At 42.9% G+C, this 22,453-nt stretch overlaps 2 protein-coding genes and 2 non-coding genes across 4 annotated transcripts; 2 read left to right on the forward strand and 2 right to left on the reverse strand.

Moving 5' to 3' along the window:
* The first annotated feature begins 2,266 nt into the window (after positions 1–2,266).
* Positions 2,267–2,339, forward strand: trnar-ucg (transfer RNA arginine (anticodon UCG)). The gene has a single exon. It is a non-coding gene; the product is annotated as a tRNA-Arg (tRNA).
* A 239-nt stretch (positions 2,340–2,578) lies between these two features.
* Positions 2,579–4,920, reverse strand: mrpl58 (mitochondrial ribosomal protein L58). Its single transcript, XM_049015791.1, has 6 exons — positions 4,728–4,920; positions 4,566–4,590; positions 4,196–4,255; positions 3,924–4,006; positions 3,485–3,654; positions 2,579–3,257 (listed from the first exon to the last, which is right to left on the reverse strand). The coding sequence occupies exons 1-6, from the start codon at positions 4,908–4,910 to the stop codon at positions 3,173–3,175; spliced, it is 606 nt and encodes a 201-aa protein (XP_048871748.1). The 5' UTR covers positions 4,911–4,920; the 3' UTR covers positions 2,579–3,172.
* Positions 4,921–5,325: 405 nt separating this feature from the next.
* On the forward strand, positions 5,326–5,413 carry trnay-gua (transfer RNA tyrosine (anticodon GUA)). The gene is given in 2 exon segments: positions 5,326–5,362; positions 5,378–5,413. It is a non-coding gene; the product is annotated as a tRNA-Tyr (tRNA).
* A 1,402-nt stretch (positions 5,414–6,815) lies between these two features.
* Positions 6,816–19,876, reverse strand: LOC125742206 (rho GDP-dissociation inhibitor 1-like). Its single transcript, XM_049013998.1, is given in 7 exon segments — positions 6,816–9,255; positions 9,562–9,625; positions 9,780–9,856; positions 10,324–10,351; positions 10,353–10,408; positions 11,066–11,255; positions 19,737–19,876. Coding segments are annotated over 6 exon segments (612 nt in total). The 5' UTR covers positions 11,253–11,255; positions 19,737–19,876; the 3' UTR covers positions 6,816–9,055.
* Positions 19,877–22,453: the final 2,577 nt, after the last annotated feature.

The following is a 22,453-nucleotide window of genomic DNA, read 5'->3' on the forward strand; positions in this document are numbered from 1 at the left end:
TTGGAAATGCTGTACTTGAATATCGCCAGACATAGCGAGACCTGTGTTGATCCAATATACTCCTCTGTCCATAGAACATTATTCCCAAAAGCGTAAGTATCGCCCAAGTGTTTCTTTGCAAATGTCACTGAGCACTCATGCTACTCAAGGCAAGCATATCCCTTCAATAATAGTAAATGATTGGCTTCCAGGTATAGCTTAGTTGGTATATTAGGCTATCCTGGTCTTTTTGGTATGAATCTGGCTTTTAGTTTTAAGAATTAGAAGTCTTTTATTGTCATTATACCAGGTATAACGAAATTGTAAAGCTTCTACCCCTTTGGATATAACGAAGAACAAACATTCAATCATTTACACAGTGATTATAGAAAGAACTACAAAGAAATACAACTGAATAAAAAGTATATAAATAAGTGTACATAGTATGTATATTGCACAGGTAGCATATATTGCGCTTGGCTGTAGTTTTTACGCAAGATAATTATTGCACATCCAGAGAGGGGGAGAGAGACTGAGACAGAGACCGAGACCCAGAGAGATGGTCAGTGCGTGTTAAGGTTCACTTAACACTGTTATGGTTCTGGAGGAGAAGCTGTCCCTGAGTCTATGCTTGGTTTGATGGACCTCTAGCACCTACCAGAGGTCTAACAGGTGAAAACCAGGCTGTGAGGAGTCCTTCAGAATGTTTTTGGCCCTGCCGAGGGCGCAGGAGGTGCAGGTCTCGTGTGGAGGGCAGAGAGCAGCCGACCATCTCAGCTGCGTTGATGTAGACCACTTTGGACTCCGGCACCTGGTTAGTAAGGTAAATAGCATTTGTTGCTCTCCCGTGAATCCCATATTTTCTCAGTCTCTTATTGTGGAGCCACGAACACTGACCTTGACAAGCCAGCAGCTCTTTGGACATTCATGCGGGATCTGTAAAAACTACTTGAATGAGTGGTTGCTGTGCCCCTGTAGACATTTTGGCAGGCTAGCCTTTCCTGGGAAGATTCCCCACTGTTCCAAATATTCTCCATTTGAAGAAAGCTTTTGCTGTGGTGCTGTGGAGTCTCAGAGCGTCGGAAATGGCTTGGTAACCCTTTCCTGATACATCACTTTAACACCTTTTAACTTCCCTCCTAACCTCTTCTAGAGTGTCTTTTTTCTGTTTCTGTGTTTGCAGACCCTTGTGGTGACTTCACCCTCATGAAAAGGGTCAGTATATGACAAGGCATAGATTCAACAGGGCTGGTTACAATTATGTCTTGCTTTGTCTATCAATTAAATTTTTCAGTAAAATGATCAAATTAGCTAATTTGGACAGCAGGTTAAGTAGGGGACGATTGTTGTGTCAAATGAGCAATATGGGTGTTGGATAACTTTATTGCTTAAGTATATTAACTATTACACACTCCTACCATAATTATGTTACTATGACAAATCACTTGATGGCTGCCTTTGGGGTCAGTTTGACCCCAGGGTGAGTGCCAGAGTTCGATTTAAAAGTAAATAATGCAAAAAAACATAATGCAAAAAAACAGGATATCATGAGAGGGATACACACCATCATTATGATTTTATTATTTTTTTATTAGCAACTACTGCATATCTGCTTTCCCTTTATGTTTATACAGTATTTAATCAATATCATTTTGTACGACTTTGCACTGTTTGTTATTTTATTCTGTTTTATTTCTACTTATTCTGTGTTTCGTAATTTATGTTCTATGATCTATGTTGTCTTTGAATGTAAGCACCAATACTGCCAAAACGAATTCCTAGTACATGCAGTTGTACCTGGGCAATGAAGTGAATTCTGATTCTGATTCGAAGGGGGGACGCAGATTCGTCAGTCCTTCAATAGATGGCAGTGTTTGCATAGCAATTGAAAAACCACATGGGCTGCCCATTTACCAACTAGTAAAGTCCCCCGAGTCTGCTGCAAGTTGGAGTCGTTGTGCCTCTACTAACGTCTGCAGAAAAAGGTTAATTGAACAAGGACTGTGATTTAATGCAACAGCATTCAAAATAATGATTAAAACAGCACTGCAGCAAACTAAAGCGATATGCTAGAAGCAGTAAATTTCTTGTTCATCTAATATTCCATTTTGCTCGTAGGTAGACTGAACTACGAAATGGTAGCTCTTTTCTTAAATATATAGTTTGTTAGATTTAATTGCACTGTTTAGAAAAAGTTGATCACTCCACATAATTAATCGCAGTTTAAGCGCCAACATTAGGTAACAGCCTTGGACAACTAAGGCGAAAAGAGTGTTTTTCTTGTATTGACCGCGTGGCCTAATGGATAAGGCGTCTGACTTCGGATCAGAAGATTGAGGGTTCGAGTCCCTTCGTGGTCGGTATTTTATTTTACGTGTAAAATTCTTTCGCCCTAAAATATCAATGTATGCATCAGATTTTTCTAAAGTAGTGCCCAAGGATCGACATTTGAAATATTCTTCAATGATCACGAAATTTTACGTAACTGTTTTGCTCAGGGTAGCGATAAAACTCATTCCAGCCCTCTGTAAATATAAATAACTCGATTTAATATTAATCAGTCTTATACATTACGATAAGGCACACATGGAATCAAATTAAACGACTAATGCACGAATTAATTTAAACATCAATAGGTATACAAAAGGAAAAACATCAGCTAGCAGAGTGGCGCAGCGGAAGCGTGCTGGGCCCATAACCCAGAGGTCGATGGATCGAAACCATCCTCTGCTAATTTTATTTTCTTACTTGAAAATAATGAAATGTTACTTACATTTAACAACTTAGTATCTACTTACTTATTCACTCAAATAAGTGCAAATGATATGGTTTTTCTACTCATAAATATCACATTTCATATTGTTTACCACTACTAAAGAATAAGATGCTGGTTTAAACATTTATCTAGTTTACACATATATGACAAATAAAAACTTTGAATCCTTGTTTCAATAAAAAGTATGTGATAGTCTTCTGAACAAATGCTGTTGTTTTTTAAAAGGAGCCTTAGAATCATGAGCAAAGACAAATTTTTGACAATGATTAGGTACAACACGGTCAAATGCCCATGAATAAAACAGTTTTAATGATGCACATATTCTTTATTTCAGAAAACAAAAACGTACCATTAAAAATCACAATTACTTCTGCAATAAATATTTTTATGTAAAAAGTATACTTTTATATAAATACTTTAGTCAAAATCCACTTTCCGGCTCTGCTTTATGACTGAGTGAATCTTCTTCTGTTTTAGCCTTTCCTTGTTCATATGTTCCAACCTAAGAGAGATTTTCAAATATATGTGAATTATATAAAGGAGTTAATTATGTGCAGAATCACACATTGCAGTGATGTAATCCGCGTCTACACATTTAAGTAGGGCCTTGTATTTTTCAAATCTGATGATTATTCGATATATCGATAGTCAATGCAATGGCAACATTTAAATATAAAAATAGGTTTTAATATATGACAGACAACAGTTGAGTGCATTTTTATCCACTACCTCGCCTTCCTGATAGCAATATCCTCTTCAGTGGGTTCATGTGGCTTCTGGCTGGCGTCTGCAATTATGTCATGGATTTTCTGCAAACAGTCATTCAGGTTTTGCTGCTGACTTCTACTTGCCTCGGATGTGACCAACAACTCGCCCACTTTGTTGATGCGATTTTTATTCTATGGTGGCCAAGACAGAAGATAAAGATGTAACAGAGGTAATCCTACAGATCATAGAACTTTCAGATTCTTGCTGTATCCAGATTTTACCTGTTATGAACCTTCCACCCGACCACGAGAGAACGAGTTACTACTTATTTGTTACTGACGTAGCAATCCACCAGCATAAGGCAGCAAGTCACCGAATTGCTGAAACTTCAACCAGTAACAAATGAACTGGAGCAAGATATACGCTATACAGTTACGTCGCAAGAACAAAATTCACTTACCTGGATGATGATCTTATTCCTAACATCCTCCGGAATCCAGTCTGCTGTCTGTACATGAAATCGGATTTCTGCCTTTGTGTTGACTATCAAAAAAAAGTGAGCAATGATGTACTCTATCCATTATCATCGATATAGGCATGAAATATACTATATTGTTTTTTTATCAGAATAAAAAAATAACCGTCAAATATGGCATCACCCTAACAAGTACTTGTATAAATATTGAGATATTAATGCCGTCGTTCCGAAAGTACATTTTATAACATTTAAACCTTTGTTCACGTGCTGCCCGCCCGGTCCGCTGCTCCTGCTGTACGTTACTGTCAGGCGATCTGCACAGATGAAAGCAGTAATAACTGGGGTTCTTTTTCTGATATAAGTCTATGGTCCTTTAGGAGGCTCTGTGATGCAAAAGAAGCAGACTGCAGACCTATCGGCATACAGGTTACCTGTATCGTACATTTCACCAAGTCTGGCTAATTAAAGGAAACCAACATAAATCATAACGCTTATCAAAAATATATCATCATGATGATATATCATAAGCTCATATAATCATCATAAGCGTGATATATCATAAGCTTATCAAAAAATCAGACAAACTCAGTAGTACTACTTCGAAATGTTAGGAGAACTACGTACCCATGGGGATAGCCAATCTCCCGCCCTACAACAATATAAAACGCATGTTAACTAAAACTCAGCTTTCGATAACAGCTTATCGAATTCATCGACATGCTACAATTACATAACTTAATGATTAACCAAAAGTATCACCACATCCTAGTCCATAACTTAATTTACCCGGTTATAATCGTCAGCCTTGTTGCCATAATTAAGACTCGAGGAGAAATATCGCACGAATATATTGGCTGTATCCAGTTCTGCATTCATATACTGATGGTGTAAACCAGTCTTAATCTGAATGGGGACAACACGTGGTTTTATCCCAAACAAACGCATCATGTTGAGGATAATAGACGCCATTTTGCAATATCATTTTACGGCTTTCTGGTTGACACGGCAACTCTTCGATGTTTACGACAAATTATTTTTGAGGAATTTCATTGACCTATAGACTTACATTATATATGAATAAATTATAAACCACTCAAAATTATGGATTGAGAATGATAGTATATTGGTACTGGGTTTTTGAGCTGTGAATAGATATTTAATAATATAAATGTAGTCATTTATAATAGTATAATATTTAATTTATGTAAAACACCATAATCCCACAACTATATCAGCCAGTACGTATCATTCAAAAAGTGATACATAAATTATGTCGTTGGGATCAGAAATACTCCACATAAAAGGAAAAAAAATACATTAGAATCCATCTGATTTTGAATATAGTTACCAAAAAGAGTGCGTAATCTAAAAGCTCACGTGTCTCCCTTCGATAGCTCAGTTGGTAGAGCGGAGGACTGTAGGCGTCAAATGTGGACATCCTTAGGTCGCTGGTTCGAATCCGGCTCGAAGGAGAACTAATTTTGAATGCCGTCTTCATGTTGCCGAAATATGTATAACTAGTTTATTAAAGCATCATCTGGTCATAAAGTTGCTTTTTAAAATCGAAGTCAACAGACCAATACTGAGATATTGTAAAATCGTAATCTTCGACACACAGCAGCAGCAGAAAAATGAGAAATATATCGGATTAGTCCTTACAGCCGTCAAATTGCTATTAATTTCTAACCCAGTTACCATGCTGGCTTCTGCTACCTTCATTGCAAGGTCATGATTGCACGTTTTAATTAAGACTCATGAGAAAAGCCTGATGGAAAGTCATGCTAAACATGTGCTTAATACGGTTATTTAAATCCTGAATATAGGAAGACTGATTGTTAAATGGGACAAGTCACATCCATGAAATACAACTAAAACAATTAAAGCGATATTCAGTGTAATAGATCTATCAATGTAATGTTCTTTACTGCTACCGAGCTGCCCAACCTGTACGGGTGCATTTAAAATGTAGTCCTGGAGTGTTTCTCTTCAAGGACATAGTAATATACTTAAGTATACTCATTTTAAAAGGTGCCAGTTTTGATTGCATATAAAATCATGTTGCGAAATGCGCAAAAACAACACATTCAGGTTTTGTTCATGTTCAGGTTTTGCTGATTTCCTGCAACCAACCCAAAACACACCGCATCCTGTTCATAGCAGTTGCACAATGCATAACAATGTATTGCAACAGCCTTTGTATGTAATGTAACAATATTTGTTTTTCATGACAAATATAAATTAACTCTCAAGTGCACATACCAGTAACAAGGTGAATGTCACCTATGCACTTAGCTCATTTGAAATATTGCAGATATATATTTTGTCATTTGTCCATTTTGAAATCGTCATTTCCTACCTTTGCAAAACTGTTACATGTCTCGTTTGCAGCAGGTAAAACAGTAATGAGAAAATCTGAAACGTTGCCGTTTACTGATATCTATACAATGAATAAGTTTACATTCTTGGATATGTCACTTGTCTATGATTTTAATCATGGTGTATATCGATCTTTAATAGTCATAAAATCCATTAAAAAATAAAATCACAGAATAGCGATGAATTCTTTCCCTGTTAATATGAATCCTATTGCAGTGACTCGAGTGCTCGACAAACTAAAAAGAGCACATTTCCTTGCATTTCTATAGGCAAACATCTGCTTTAAAAACACTGGCAATTACAATGCCCTTTGTTACCAAATCACTTGTTGAAGACAAATAATTATATCTTAGTTCAAGTCACTGTCATCTTTTACAGACTGCTGGCTTAAAAATACCAGACTGACAGGAGAGCTGGATCACTCATTCACATTCCTGGAGAGTGTTGGTCAGATCTGATTTGTTAGCAGACAGGGGAAGGAAGAGGAAGTCAGCCATATTGAATCTGAACACTTTAATGGTGACTGATGAACAGCTGGTCCAGAATGACACAATCTGAATAATCGAGGCGTCACAGAAGTAGCACACAAAATACAATCGTATCATCAAACGTAAGGTAAATGGAGTATAAAAATGGGGTTATAGAAAATTACACAGCTACAAGCCACGATGTCTAGTCCCTGAAAGCCGGTCACAATCACTAGTCCTAGTGTGGATCCAAGAGGAAAAACTTCGACATTTTGGGGATGAAAGGCGCAGGAGGGTTTCACTGACACCTAAATACTCCACAGAATCAGTACTCAAAATAAAGCACCTTTGGTTAACCAACTCGTCCATCCCAGGACATTTAGAGTGCAGCTTTTGTATAGGTGATATTAACAAAGTAAGCCTCCAACCTACAATAAAAGGCGTCAGCATACAGCATCTCAGAGCACTCGAAAAGATGAAAGCTTCAGACCAGAAGCCTCACTGCAGGTTGGACAAAAACAATGATAAAAAGGATCACAAACGATAAGCATTTCTATCTGCATTTCTGGGTGTGTGAGATACATGCAACCCGCTAAATACAGCCTCTACTTTCATTAATACATGCTGAGGTAGCATAATTACGCCAAACAAGTCTGGTCATCACCATTAGCCCTTTCTATAGCAGTTCTGGCAATTCAGAAAGCTTGCACACTCAACTACCAGTCAGTCATTAAACACACACCTTCCAGGCTGTGCAAAAGTCAGTTTTAAAACTTAGAACGGCCACTTCTCATGCGCAGAGGGCAAAAGGTCTTCAGCCCACATCTTTAAAGTATGGATTCTCTTTCACCGGTTTCTATAATGCAGTGTTTCCGAAACCAGTAGGGAGCAAAAATGTGGACCAGCTAGGGGTCCCCGAGGGTGGGGTTGGGACAGACTGCTATAACAGATCGAGGCAATCACCATCATGGTTGTCAGCAGCAGATGGTCATCTTGCCAGATCTTCCACATTTTGCCCTTTTACCCTAAGGGACTGAGAGCCCACCATGTGGGTAATGAGGTGCAGTGCTAAGGCAAAGGTAATCTCATTACATGCAATCTCTCTCATTGTTTAGCAACTCGAATCTCCATTAAGGCCACATGACAGCAGAGTACTGACAACCACGCTAAACCATTGCTGATCATATCGTTCAGCTGTAATTGTGGGAAGAGACACCTAGAGGCTTGACGACACTTTACAGGGCGGCATGTCGGTCCAGTAAGAGGCAGAAGAGGAGGAAGGCAGCGTGAAGCCTGTGCACTTTGTTACCCCTCGCCGCATGAAATGTATTTTAACAGAGCCGGGATCAGTTGTCAGTTGGTTCTTGCTACCAGCCTTTAACAGATTTCAAAAGAAATGAATAGACTGAACCTTAAAGAGGCATGTGCGATCCTCAGCGCGACTCGAACCTCGATATCTTGGCCGGACAGCTGTGTAAAAATCTTGAACCCCGTGCACATGAACATTTACACTTCAAGCACGTCTGTCCCCGTTCCAATCACTCAGTATAAGGCAGAGAAGGAGCCTGCACCCCATTTTATATATATATAATAATGATATATATATAATTTGTTTAAAACACCTGTGATCCCCAGACCTCGAAAAGGTGAGAATAAATGTTAAGGAAGAGTAACCAATACAGCACATCCCTCGCAATCATTAAACACTAAGGAAGGCAGTTCTTGGTTTAGAGGAAAAAAAAATACATCCAGCATGAAATAGGAATGTGGAAAAAAGGATTGGGGGGGGGGTTGAGGGAGGGAATGATTAGGAAAGACAGAAAAACCGTCAAGTAAAAATGAGTGCAATGGTAAAAAAAAAGATAAAGAAAATCACCATCTGTTCATGCGTCTTCATATCCCTTAAACAAACACCCACCAACACACAAAGGCTGGGGGTCGGCCAGGATTTTCTCCTACACACACAGATCAAAAAAAAGCTTCCATGTTTTCTGTGGAAGACGCCATTTTTTTTTTGTTGACAGGGGCAAGGAACGCTTTTTCCTTCAAGTAGCATGGACAACAGCTGAGAAGCACTGGATGCTTTGGGGCACATAAGAGCAAGGTATAAAATGGGGTGGGGGAGAGAGAGAGAGAGAGAGAGAGAGAGAGAAGGAAACTTGGTGGCTACTGAAGTTAAGCAAGTGTGTATGTTTTGGGGAGGGGGGGGGGGGGGGGGGGGGGGGGGGAGGACTTGGAAACAAGAGGGAAGATGATGATTCTGAGGGCAGCTCAATCTTTCCAGTCCTTCTTGATGTTTAGGTTCCACTCCCAAGAGAGGTGGTCGTGCTTGTCGTCGTCGGTGAACTTGGATTTGATGCTGTAGGTACCGCGGGCGAGCATGCCCTTGGGCGCCTCCTCCATGGGAGTGAGAAACTCGTACTCGGACTCTCGCGGCCCATAGCTTCCCACCATGTAGTCAGATTTGTCAACTGGCAGGAATAATGGGAGAGCAGTCAGGCCATTGATACCTTAATGATGCGGGCTATAGGCTCATATTACACTCATTTTAAACTATGGCAAATCACAAAAAAAATGAACGTCATGAATCTGAGCTGTATGCTATTGCATGCTTCAAAACCACAAAATACCAGAGCTACCTGCTCCGAGGTAAAGCGTTACATTGCCTTAATGTCGACTTCAGAATAACGTTACAGTGGGTCACATGGCTTTTACTGAACTTTTCCGATCAGGCAGAGAGCAGGGCAACAATTTATTAAGGGGTACAAGGGACTCACTCTTTACTCCTTTCCTGAAGGTCTGCTGAACATATTTGAGCCCAGAGACAATCTCTTTGTTCACCTGCAAGAATAAAGATTTAAAGGTTGCACAGATGGCTACAAACGATCCTTAAACATACTTGGCATCCTAACTCATTTCTTGATCTGTCAAAGCATGGAAGAGAATCGGATATTACAGAAGAAGGCTATTTAGAAGAAATAAAGACACTATTCACCTTAAAGTTAATTTTTATCTTGTACTCCACTCCCTCCTTCAACACGAAGGACTGCTTTTTCAATGTGTCCAGTTCACCTGTTGTAAGAAATCAGACGAGCTTAGGCATGTTAAACAATGGAAGACGGAATCAACCTATGAAATCGGTCTTGAGAAAATTTAAGACTTGGGTAAGCTACAGTCATCGGTAAAGGAAACGGCTGATGCTGCTAAAGGGTGACGCATTCAAACTGCTCTGCATTTGATTTTGAGCTCGGTCACCAAGTTCTAAAACACCAAGTTGATCCACCATGTAAAAAAAAAAAAAAAAAAAAAAACCGGAGTGATTATTTGATCTGTCATGACCTCAGTGCAACAAGTGAAACAAGATACGGGAAATTCAAAATCCAGGCACGTTCATCCTTTGCCACACGTTAAATTGCGAAACTGAAAAGCAGCAAAAATCAAAACTATGGGAAGCAGTTTTCAGATGCGTTTAAGGATCTATACCATACACAGCTGGAATGTCAAGCCAGTCTGCCAGTGCTCACTGGGGCTTTACTTACCCTGCAGGTCGAGTGTCAGGGGAGCGGGGGGCAGCGTCACAAACCAAGGTCAGCCGAGTCACCTGCACATTCGCGACACTGGGATCTGAGAGGCAGGGAAAATACAGCAACAGATACAGAAAAACAGGCAATTTTTATTAGGAATGCAGGAGACAGACATGCCGTGTTTTAGCATCTACAATCTCAAGAATTTAGCATTAGGGTGATGTGGGAATGAATACGTCACACAGGAGAAAAATGAACAGGCAACTACGCCCTGCATGGTCCACGAGAATTTATTTGGACCAAAAAAAAAAAAGGATTGTATTTCTATTTGGACGCTCCACAAAGTCTGCTGGTTAGTGATGTCAGCTGCACTACATCCACCTAACAGGGCAGAACCTTAAATGAGGTTCTCTGCAGTGCTCTGACACACAGCTAAATTGTTAATTGTCGCACAGGTTGTTTAACGGCTAATTCATACCAACAGCATTACAGTTTACCCTACGGATGCATGCTATCGTTTGTACCCAAGCTGCTCATAGGTTCATAGTCAGAAAAGTCTGCCAGTGCGTCAGAAGTTGCCCGACAGTTTCGCTCACAGCTACAATCAGGTCAGTCCCTGGGAGGCGCCGCAGGCACAGCCAGCCTTAATCACAGCACTCCTATTCTGGAGCAGGGACCCAAGGGAGCGGCGTCCTCGCCCAGCTCGGTGCACCAGGAGCCCCGGCAGCCGCACACGCCCACAGACACAGACAGGTACCTGCAGCCTTGGGCGCGGAGCCCAGCAGGGCCTCTTTGTACTTCCGCAGGCTCTCATCGTCCTTGTCCAGCTCCTGGATCTCCTGCAGCGACTTCTGGGCCGGGGCCCGGTAGTTCACAGACTCCGCCTCCTCGTTCTCCGCAGCAATGGCGGCTAACTGCTCTGGGGTGGGATCGTGTTCAGCCATTTTCTGGGGGGGGGGGGGGGCAATAACAATTATAAATGACAGCTGGAGTTGAGGTCACCCTGTCTTCTTACTCTGCTAGGGTGTCTAAGAAATGTCCTTTGCATACAGGGGGAGGCAAACAGTGAAGATAGCGAGAGCCATGGATGCCTGTACAACCAGGTTGCTTACAGGGGAAAAATATCGACCGCCCCCTTTTGGCTGCCGTGACAATCTGAATTTGATTATGAGACCTGCCTGTCAAAGGAATAAAGGCAGGGGGTTGCTGCAGGATAAGTAAAGTCTTTAAAAAAAATGAATGACAAATAATTTAAATAGAATTTAAATAGGTCTAATGTTACAAACTGCTCACAATAGAAGCAGGTGGCTCAAACAAATATGACCACACTAGAGTGGTTAAATGCAACCTGGGAGGGAGAGAGAGAGACGGGGGGGGGGAGAGAGAGAGACGGGGGAGGGAGAGAGAGAGACGGGGAGGGAGAGAGAGAGACGGGGAGGGAGAGAGAGAGACGGGGGGGGAGAGAGAGACACGGGGGGGGAGGGAGAGAGACGGGGAGGGAGAGAGAGAGAGAGACGGGGAGGGAGAGAGAGAGAGAGACGGGGAGGGAGAGAGAGAGAGAGACGGGGAGGGAGAGAGAGAGACGGGGAGGGAGAGAGAGACGGGGAGGGAGAGAGAGAGACGGGGGGGGAGAGAGAGAGACGGGGGGGGAGAGAGAGAGACGGGGGGGGAGAGAGAGAGACGGGGAGGGAGAGAGAGAGACGGGGAGGGAGAGAGAGAGACGGGGAGGGAGAGAGAGAGACGGGGAGGGAGAGAGAGAGACGGGGAGGGAGAGAGAGACGGGGAGGGAGAGAGAGAGACGGGGAGGGAGAGAGAGACGGGGAGGGAGAGAGAGACGGGGGGGGAGAGAGAGACGGGGAGGGAGAGAGAGAGACGGGGAGGGAGAGAGAGAGACGGGGAGGGAGAGAGAGAGACGGGGAGGGAGAGAGAGAGACGGGGAGGGAGAGAGAGAGACGGGGAGGGAGAGAGAGAGACGGGGAGGGAGAGAGAGAGACGGGGAGGGAGAGAGAGACGGGGAGGGAGAGAGAGACGGGGAGGGAGAGAGAGAGACGGGGAGGGAGAGAGAGAGACGGGGAGGGAGAGAGAGAGACGGGGAGGGAGAGAGAGAGACGGGGAGGGAGAGAGAGAGACGGGGAGGGAGAGAGAGAGACGGGGAGGGAGAGAGAGACGGGGGGGGAGAGAGAGAGACGGGGAGGGAGAGAGAGAGACGGGGAGGGAGAGAGAGAGACGGGGAGGGAGAGAGAGAGACGGGGAGGGAGAGAGAGAGACGGGGAGGGAGAGAGAGAGACGGGGAGGGAGAGAGAGAGACGGGGAGGGAGAGAGAGAGACGGGGAGGGAGAGAGAGAGACGGGGAGGGAGAGAGAGACGGGGAGGGAGAGAGAGAGACGGGGAGGGAGAGAGAGAGACGGGGAGGGAGAGAGAGAGACGGGGAGGGAGAGAGAGAGACGGGGAGGGAGAGAGAGACGGGGAGGGAGAGAGAGAGACGGGGAGGGAGAGAGAGAGACGGGGGGAGAGAGAGACGGGGAGGGAGAGAGAGAGACGGGGAGGGAGAGAGAGAGACGGGGGGAGAGAGAGACGGGGAGGGAGAGAGAGACGGGGAGGGAGAGAGAGACGGGGAGGGAGAGAGACGGCTCTAAAGCTACCAGCACACACTCCCCTAATAGAACTCTCACAACACCCCAAGACACCCTTGATGAAAAGTCTAAAAATAAACGCATTACATTCACACACATTTATGCATACAGGTATCCAAATCCACCAGTACAACTGCTAATTTAAAAGAAATCTTGTGTGAAGAACATCAATTAAAAAAAAAAAAAAGGTGGCTTCACACCACTTCATTCTTTTCACTCACACCAAATGTAACAGACATTACATAAAACTCTACAGCATTCCGGGATCCATTTACACTCATAATCCTCAGGCCATCAGGCACTTAAACACGACGAGTGACCTGGCGGTGTCACAGAAGCAGGAATTCTTCTTCACAAGGGACGCACACACGGACAGAGAGATGCACAGACCCAGCCGCGATAAAGCCTGTACTTTCCACTGGGCCATAAATCTGCCCCACAAGCAGTGGCCAAGACATTGAGGAAAGCTCAACAGCTTGCTTTCATCTGAATTAGAATGCAAAAAACACATTCCACTCTTCAGAAGAATGATGACGGTATAAACGGTTTCGCAAGATCGGATTTCTTTAAAAAAAAAAAAAAAAAAACACTTGTTATAAAACTCAGGTGCACAGAAGGATACAGGTTCTCATTTTTTCTTACTTACATAAAGAGATAATTATTAATGTCACCTGCAATATATGTGCTATGGTCGCGAGGGGGAGTGTAAGGAGGGGGGCGGGAGAGAGGTTGGTGAGTCAGAACAAAAAGAACTGGAATTTCACAAAACACTGGTGCAGCAGTATGGAGATGCTGCAAACAGAGTAACGTAGCAGCACCACAGCAAGTCGAGCTGCCAGGAAGCTCCAGTTTCACAGTGCCAGCCTCTGACATAACTGGGACGCCGGGGAGCAGGCAAGGCCGAGACGCTGCCCCGCGTCCCTCCAGCACACCGCCATTAACATGCACCATGCCTCCTCAGGAAAACACGCTCTCGGTAAGCCATGATCCCGTCTCAAGGAAACCTTGGCCAACAACTGGCCCCCAATCCGCAGAACCTTGCGGCACCAGGCCATCCAATGGGGGCTTTGGGGGGAAGCAAACCTTAAACCAAAAAAAGTATGCTATAATAAAGTTATACTCTTTAAACGTGACAGCGATATAAAATGGGGTTTGTTTGCCATGCTACTTCCGGTTTGTCAAAGAAAAAAAGCTAAGTATGGATCACGTAGGAAATGACAAAACTACGATTTCCTCTTCCGTGCCAACCGGAACGAAGTGGATCACGACAAAATTAAAGACAAAATACCAGCACTAGCCAAGGACAGACAAACAAATATCTGATCATTAAGTACGACCCATCTAGCCCTCACTAAAAATTCTCTCTATCTTCAAGGCTAAGATGAACACTCAAACCCTGGACACACACACACTCCAGCACATTAGTACTAAACTGTTAAACCAGCCCAATTAAAACAATGAATGTTATTCTTTTGCATTAGCAATAACAGCTAAGTATTACAACAACAGTCATTAGGAACCTGTTGACCAAATGATGCATGAATTCAGACATAGCGAATGTTACGCTTTTCTAATAAAACCCCTTTTCAGTATCACATCTATTTATATGATTAACAATGCCTCACATAACATTAATGGGATACACGCAAGTGAGGCACAATACTCATTCAGAAAAACACTCCCGGTATTTGTCTACAACAGCAGCTGTTAGTACAGACAGAATGAATGTTCTCATACTCATTCTCACTTCATACAAATTAGTCTGCATATTAATGACATCTCAAGATTCAAGATTCGTCAAATGTATCAAGTACAAGATGTACTAAAATACAATTAAATTCTTACTGGCATGCCACTTAAGTGATAATTCTCTCATAAAGATGTTTATCAAAGTCTAAGGATCTGATACCAAAACATATCTGGAAAACCTCAGCATCGGTCGTTAACAGCCAGGGTCATTTCATCGATGTCTTTCACCGCTGACCTAAGCACAACTCCTGCACATCTGACTTCAGCAGAAGTGCTTCGATTGTTCAGTCTAGACAAATAGAAATCATCCAAGCACTTCACCTGCCTGCAAAGACAGCATGGTCTGGTCTGGAGACCTGCAGCACCCTAAGGAGGCACTGTTATACTGATAAAAAAAGATAACGATAGTTACACAAACCACTATTGCAATTTCTGTTGCAGTCACCTGGTAAGAGATCAGTCTCACACTGCAGTCTGAAGCAGCGTCACAGGAAGTCACTGCAGATATGTGAGAATGTTAAACACTCATTCTGAAGTAGGCCAAAGTCAGCCTTCTGACTGGAGACAAGCCGCTGGTTATTCCTAGGTAGAAGGACCCAAAACAGCTACTGAAACAAACATCCATCCATCCATCCATTTTCCAAACCGCTTATCCTACTGGGTCGCGGGGGGTCTGGAGCCTATCCCGGAAGCAATGGGCACGAGGCAGGGAACAACCCAGGACAGGGGGCCAGCCCATCGCAGGGCACACTCACACACCATTCACACACACATGCATTCCTACGGGCAATTTAGCAAGTCCAATTAGCCTCAGTATGTTTTTTTTGGACTGTGGGGGGAAACCGGAGTACCTGGAGGATACCCCACGACGACATGGGGAGAACATGCAAACTCCACACACATGTGACCCAGGCGGAGACTCGAACCCGGGTCCCAGAGGTGTGAGGCAACAGTGCTAACCACTGCACCACCAGAAACAAACATAAGTAAGCTAAAAGGAAAAGTAACTTCTCGAGTGCTGGTGTGGATGTCATGGCAGAGACAGAGAAGCAGCTAGCGTCCAGCAAGGGAGCCATACATTTTAAGAAATGTACTTTTTTTGCAATTCTAGGTCTGGGGCTAAACTGATTAACTCAAGATACATTCGTGTCACTGAAACCAAGCAAAGTTCACCGCCTTGCTCTCTTTCCCTTGGAGAGTTGAGTCTGTGGAAACAGCCATACAACTCAGACAATGAATGTCAAAGCACATTCAGAAATAGTTCATTACAAGTCAGCCACCTGCGACTAACATTACATGAGAAAACTGTACACCGCTAAGCTTCAATAAAGCCACAGTTTAACAGTATAGTCCACAGCCATTCAAACAACAGGACAGCAAAGAAGCACAAATGAAACAGAATTGCAATGACAACTGAAACACCACCATGCCTGTTCTGTGAAAGTCAGGGGCCCAGTCAACGCCACACCAGTCTGCTGGAAGCACAGGGCAGCTTCAATCCCAACAGCATCACAAAGGCAGCAAATGCCAGATCTTATCTGATGAGGTATTTCTTTGCCATGTTAGAACATGGGAGAACTAGGAGCATTATAACCTCACAGATCACTTAAAAAGCAATCAAACAGGCCGTTTGCAAAAGCACATTGCCCCCTTTTCCCTCTCCCTCCTTCTCAAATTGTCATCTCCTCCGGGAAACCTCCCTCGAGGTAGAGGAGGACACAGTGGAATGGGGAGAGCAACTGCTTCCCTGTCTGACCTGGAAAGATCACTGCTGAAAATCTGGGTCTTGTTAAGAGCATGGAGCTGTATCGATGGATATCCAAAATAACACCATGCACCAAAGTTACTCCACATAATGAGACAGAGTGTAGCAGATCAGCAGGAAAATGGCTACGAAGCACCTCTAATCATGAGGAGCATCAGTAAAAGGATTTAAAACGGTAAAAGTTATCATGTAGTACAAGGTAATAGATTTTACATTAAATGTCAGATGTTTACTTCATCTACATATGCATGGAATAAAATTACACTGCAATATTGTCAGCAGTATTTAATTCACTTATACTGAGCAAAATAATGGTCTTTGATATATAGTTTCTGAAGAAAAGTTTGTAAGTTTTATTAAAAGGGCAAAAAAGAGCTGAAACTATCTGCTCGACGAAAACACTGATTTTACATTCATCAAAAACAAAGACTACCGTAACACTGCATAAGGACACACTTCCAAAAACATGTGCCATCAAGAGCTGCCTTCAAGACAAAACTTGTAATCTGACAGGCCAAATGTCAACTTCCAGATGACCAAAATACACCATTTCAGAGATAACAGCAGTGTGTATATTAAGACTGTGCCGCATTAATAACATTCATGGCCTGTTCCACAGCTGCAACCCTGCAGGTGGGAAGGAAAGGAAATAAATAAAAAATTACATACCACACACAGCTGTCAAACAACCATCTGGAATACTGGGCAAATTCATTCAAAATCACTATGAACCGAATAACTGCCCTTGGTATGAGTGCCAAAGACATTTGGCTCTAACCAGTCTGCTAATACTGTGAAGATGTAACTGGGATGGACCATCAAATGAGCTGGAAACAGAATGAAGAAAAAAAAAATCAGCGACTGGGAAAATTCAAGGTTAAAAATAGTAAGCAGACCATCATCCTGTTTCACTTTATTTCCATACTGAAAAGTCGTGATTTCCTCTTTAATAAAAAAATGCCAAAAACACATACTAACAGAATTTAAAGTGATTATTATTAAAAAGTGACTCTATACCGGCTGTTAAATGTCCACTGCGTGAATTGCATTACATAACACCAAAGCAGTCGGAATGGCACACAAACAGCTGAACTTCCTCATGCCAGCTCACTAATATCATAATCAAGTCAAATCTATAGCAGAAAGCCAGCAGTTAACACGTGAATTTCAGATAAAATTCACAGGATCCCCACATTGCTGAACAGCTGAGGCAGCATAGATAAGATTTGCGAGCATGTTAACTTGTAGAACACATATCTTAACCATCCAAAGGAATAATCTTCTGAGAAGCAGCAAGGAAGATACACTGAACATTAACTGCAATAATACGCTGTCAAATTCGATCAAGATAAAGCACTTTAAAGTTGCATGGAAGTTTTATTTTGTTAAAAGGAACAATGTGAAAAAGCCTCTATGTACGAAACTAGGACCGAGACAGTCCTGGGTCATGAAAATCAGTTAATTCTGTCCACTTTGCCTCCCAAGGACACCGGCTCCCTTTACAAGAATACCTAAGCAGCACCCTAACCCTCCCATAGGTCTGCATTTTAAAGGCGACCCAGACAACCATCCCAACACACATTCAGAGTCAACACATTTTTCTAAGATCAGCTGATGGGTGCTTTAGTGCTTTGGCTGCATTTCAGAAAATAATTAACCAAATCAGTAAAGCTCCCTGGGCATCTCAATTTCCACTGGTAATTTCCCTTTTGCAGCTTTATAATCACCGATGTCCGACCTGAGAGAGTTAGTAAATGGGGGGGTGGGGGGTTGGGTTTGTAAAGTATTTAAGCTCGATGAAATGGGAATGTCGCAGAATAGAAACCATATTCACATTTACTGTAAAGCTCAACTAGGTCAAAATATCTGCCAAATGGCTTAGTTATGGTGCCCCTGCCACGTTTTACATAACGCCCCAAATTTCAAGTTTGCCGACCGAAGGCAAAGTAAAGTGTAACATGTGGTTAACCATAAGGCCCAAAGGGAGAAAGTGCGGTGAGAAAAAACGGCTATATGCGACGAAATATATTATACGCGTCAGTTAACCTGTTGTGTTGGACGGAGTTTGAAGGTGTGTGTGTATGTGTGTGTGTGTGTGTGGGGTGGGGGAATGAGAGACACCGCCCCCTCCCCGCGAGAAAGACCTAGAACCAGGGCAGACAGGAAGCCGTGGCTCTTCAGATCGGCCCGGCTGGGAGAGACCAGGACCCACCCACACATTAGTCACACGCCTTTCTGGTTTCTGCAGCGCTTCCTCCACGGGCAGCAGAACCGCCTCAGGTCGCCTCTCGGCGGCGGACCGATACAGGGGGGCCGCTTCGTCCGGCTGGCAGAGGGACCGCAGTGCCGGCGAACGTTAAACCCAAACCCGGCAGGTTCGCCAAACTCTAATGCAGGTGCACTGCGGAGGTTAACTTCTCGCCACCTAAGCGTTGCACATTTCATTTAATACCGCAAACGACGCGCTTCTTCTAAATCATCATCTAAGCATCATCTGCACTGATGCGTCCGTGTTACCAGCTGGAAAAATTCACCCGAGTTTCGGTGCAACTTCTTACTACTTGAAGTCACTCCTGCGGCACGGTAACTGGCAACAGGAAATACAAGTAACCCGACTGCACGAGTAAACTGGGAAAAGTGAATCCTAACTGGAAGGCGGAAGGAGGGGGGAAACATTTCGCGTGGTAATGGTACAGACTTTCCGACAAAGTAGTTATTTCTATTGCGTTAATTCCCGTTTGTACCCACCGGGCGGCCCTGGGAACTAAAGGCCCCGTAACGCCGGATACATGAAGTCCAACTTCAGCCCTTCGGAAACATGCAGACTGTCCGCGCTTCAGCTAGCTTACGACGTTTATCTTTTTTTCCGGCAAAAATTACACTATAGTCAGTTATTAACATAATCGATTAAATAGTTAGGTGCGACGATCGAGACATCTAGTAAAACTAATGGGAAAGATTAAGTGAATAAGTTAGTTTAACTTAGCTAGCTACACCCAACTGAGGATATCTAAAACTGCATATAGGAAATTGAATCGATACAACTAATGAATAGGTTCATGCAACCCGGGTCAGTCAAAGAAAATAATAAAACAACAATGCTGAAATTGCAAGTACCTTAATAACAATAATGAAGCTTTTTAAATTCTTGGAATTAGATCGCAGTAGAGCGGTATTACCGAAATGAACCCTGGACGTAACTATCTGCTATTGTCAAAGCTACCGAACGTGTAAGTATTTAAAATTTCGTCTTGTTAGCGCCCCGGTGAACCACTCCTTACCGTTATAACGCGGATTTACCTGAGCTCTACGCGCAAAGGGCTCCGATCGCTGCACTCCGTGGGGCTAGAATGGCGATCAGAGAGCGGAGCCGCCCGCACGACACGCTTCCGGGAGCGGGGCCGCGCACCGCTGGGAACGGCTCTGTGAACGCGCCCCAAACCGGCGTCTTGCTGAAGAATTTAGGCGCCAAGTTGAATGTGGGGGATCCGTCCGCGCTTGGCGCTTTTTAATTTTACACGTTTCGATTCCATATATTTCAGTTTGCCCGTACATGATCCTGTTAGCCGGAATTTGTCCAAGTCACAACTTTTCACTGATTGTGCCTCTTTGCGAAAGATTAGCAAACGATTCGTTTTACCGCCCCCTTATAAATATTAAATTGTAATAAATGTGATGCCTGTGGGGGAAACACGGCATACATTTAGTGAAAATAAATAGATTGGCCGACATTAATTAATGTTATGTTCACTGGTGTGCAAGTGTGACGAAGACTGAGCTGAAACACCTACATATATTTTAATATACTGCAGTGCATGTCTAAATCTTAATCTGCGCATAGTCACAACACTGTACATACTTTGGTGATCCAGTGACATCTCGATTTACAGCTAGTAAATGCGATAGCATTTGCGGTTTATAACAGGTTTCACTGCAATATCAGCGACGAATTTGGTCATTTAGTGTGAGCGAAAGTGACGAGTGACACTTGTTAGTAAATCGTTTTTCATTCATGGGTTTAAATATTCACTTGTATTATATCTCTGCGATAAATTTAAGTATGAAGGTTATTTCACTATCAGCGCACTAATATTGTCCCATTGTGAAGATTACTGACTAAAATTAACTGCGAAGATAAACCCGGTATGCGATGTGCAAATTTAGCATGTAAAGCCATATAAAATTGTATAACAGGAACATCAGCGTTGTCAGCTCTCATGAATCTAGCGTCACACTCACGCTTTCAGCCTCTCACGCAAGAAATCTTACGGCAAATCTATATTAATCCATTATAAACCGGAAACTGGCTATATCAAAAGCGTTGGGGTAGTTGCAAACCCTGCAGGCTATTTATAAGGTAATGAAACTACTGTATACATGTAAATGAGTGTGCGGACTTGTCTGGAACTGAAAATTTCACGCCAACCAGCTGAGCAAAGTTGGCAAACTTGCAACATTGTAATTCATTACAAAAGACCATTTGTGCAAAGTCGGAATGTTTAAATGCGTGGCTAAAGTAAGCAATAAAGCATTGCGGATAGTAATACTGATAATTATACTGATACTAAGCTGTATTTAGGGTTTACATGTTTGAATACGAACAGGATGGAAGGGTAAAATCTGTAAGAATTAACGAGAATAGTTCTGTGATATTGGTGAATCATGGTTGTTTGATGCCTGTAGTCATGCCCTATATGTGCCTGCAGCAAGGGTTTGAGTTCCAGGGGGGCTTTTTGATAACTTTGCTGAATAATTTTATTAAAACGGTTTGAAAAGTGGAAAATGACCTCAGTGATATTTTCATATGACACCTGTGAAGAATTTTACTGTAGCTTTCTCAAGTTGATACCCCAGTTTAGCACTGCATGGTTGAAGAAATGTATTCAGAGATATGCTTGGGAACAAGGCCCAGGAATCTGAAGACCTTTGTCTAGAGTAGCGCTCTATATAGATAATCCCAGAGGTTCAACTTTTGAAACGTAATTACATTTTAGTTACAGTCACCACTGGAACACAGACATTTTGATTAATCTTATACCTTACGCTCACATGGTCTCATCCTACTTTTTCCTTATAAAATTAAGTTTCTTTGTGCTATTTCAGCTTACACTATGGGGGGGTGTTGTAAGGTGTGTTGATTTATAGCATTTGCATCGTAACATACAGCTACTTTCATACAAAATATATTATGGAGCACAAGGAAATATTCATGTGCAATAAGCATGGGAAGAGTTTTGGGTCAAATGACTTTTTCAGGAAGTGGAGGGTACCCCAGATGGAACCTCCAAGCTATGGAGAGCAAGATAGGGTCAGTGAAGACAAGCATCACAATGTACCAGTACCTGTGCAAATGGCAAATAAAGCATGTTGTCAATGTGGATTTATTATCCCTAGGAGTGTACACAAGTATCAGCATATTGAGGACTGGAAATTTTGAAATGGCTTTTCCATGCAAAGTTTGTGTGCACGCTTGGTTGGGGGGGCCACACTGATGACAAAGCATCACTTCTCCAAAAGTACAGCTGACTGAATTATTACAGCTATTTGTCATTATTTAAATTGCATTACCTGAAGGCTTGATAGTTTTACCAATTCATACAGCTGAATATTTAATACACCACATAATTAATTCATAAGTGCTTTCCGGCACTACTTACACACTTGAATTTTGAACACGCAAACCGCAGATCGCAAATAATGTTGCACAGCCACTTCGTAATGCTACCAAACGGATTATCACTCAGGCACTAAGATTGGCCCTCAACAGTAGAGAATGCACCTTCTCATAAGGCAGATGATTCTCGCAAGCACACTTGAACTAAAAGCTCCCATGAAATATCAGCCAGTGTTGTGTAGATTTGATGGTAAGGTGAGACTGACCAGTACCCCCCCCCCCCCCCCCCCATCCAATCCAAGTCCTTAAACCAACAGCTTTCAAGTGTTTCAGTGAACACACACAGACCACTGCCACATCACTGTCAAACAGAAGTGAAAGGTG

Source organism: Brienomyrus brachyistius, chromosome 5, assembly GCF_023856365.1.
Source record: "Brienomyrus brachyistius isolate T26 chromosome 5, BBRACH_0.4, whole genome shotgun sequence".
In the NCBI taxonomy this organism is placed as follows: domain Eukaryota; kingdom Metazoa; phylum Chordata; class Actinopteri; order Osteoglossiformes; family Mormyridae; genus Brienomyrus; species Brienomyrus brachyistius.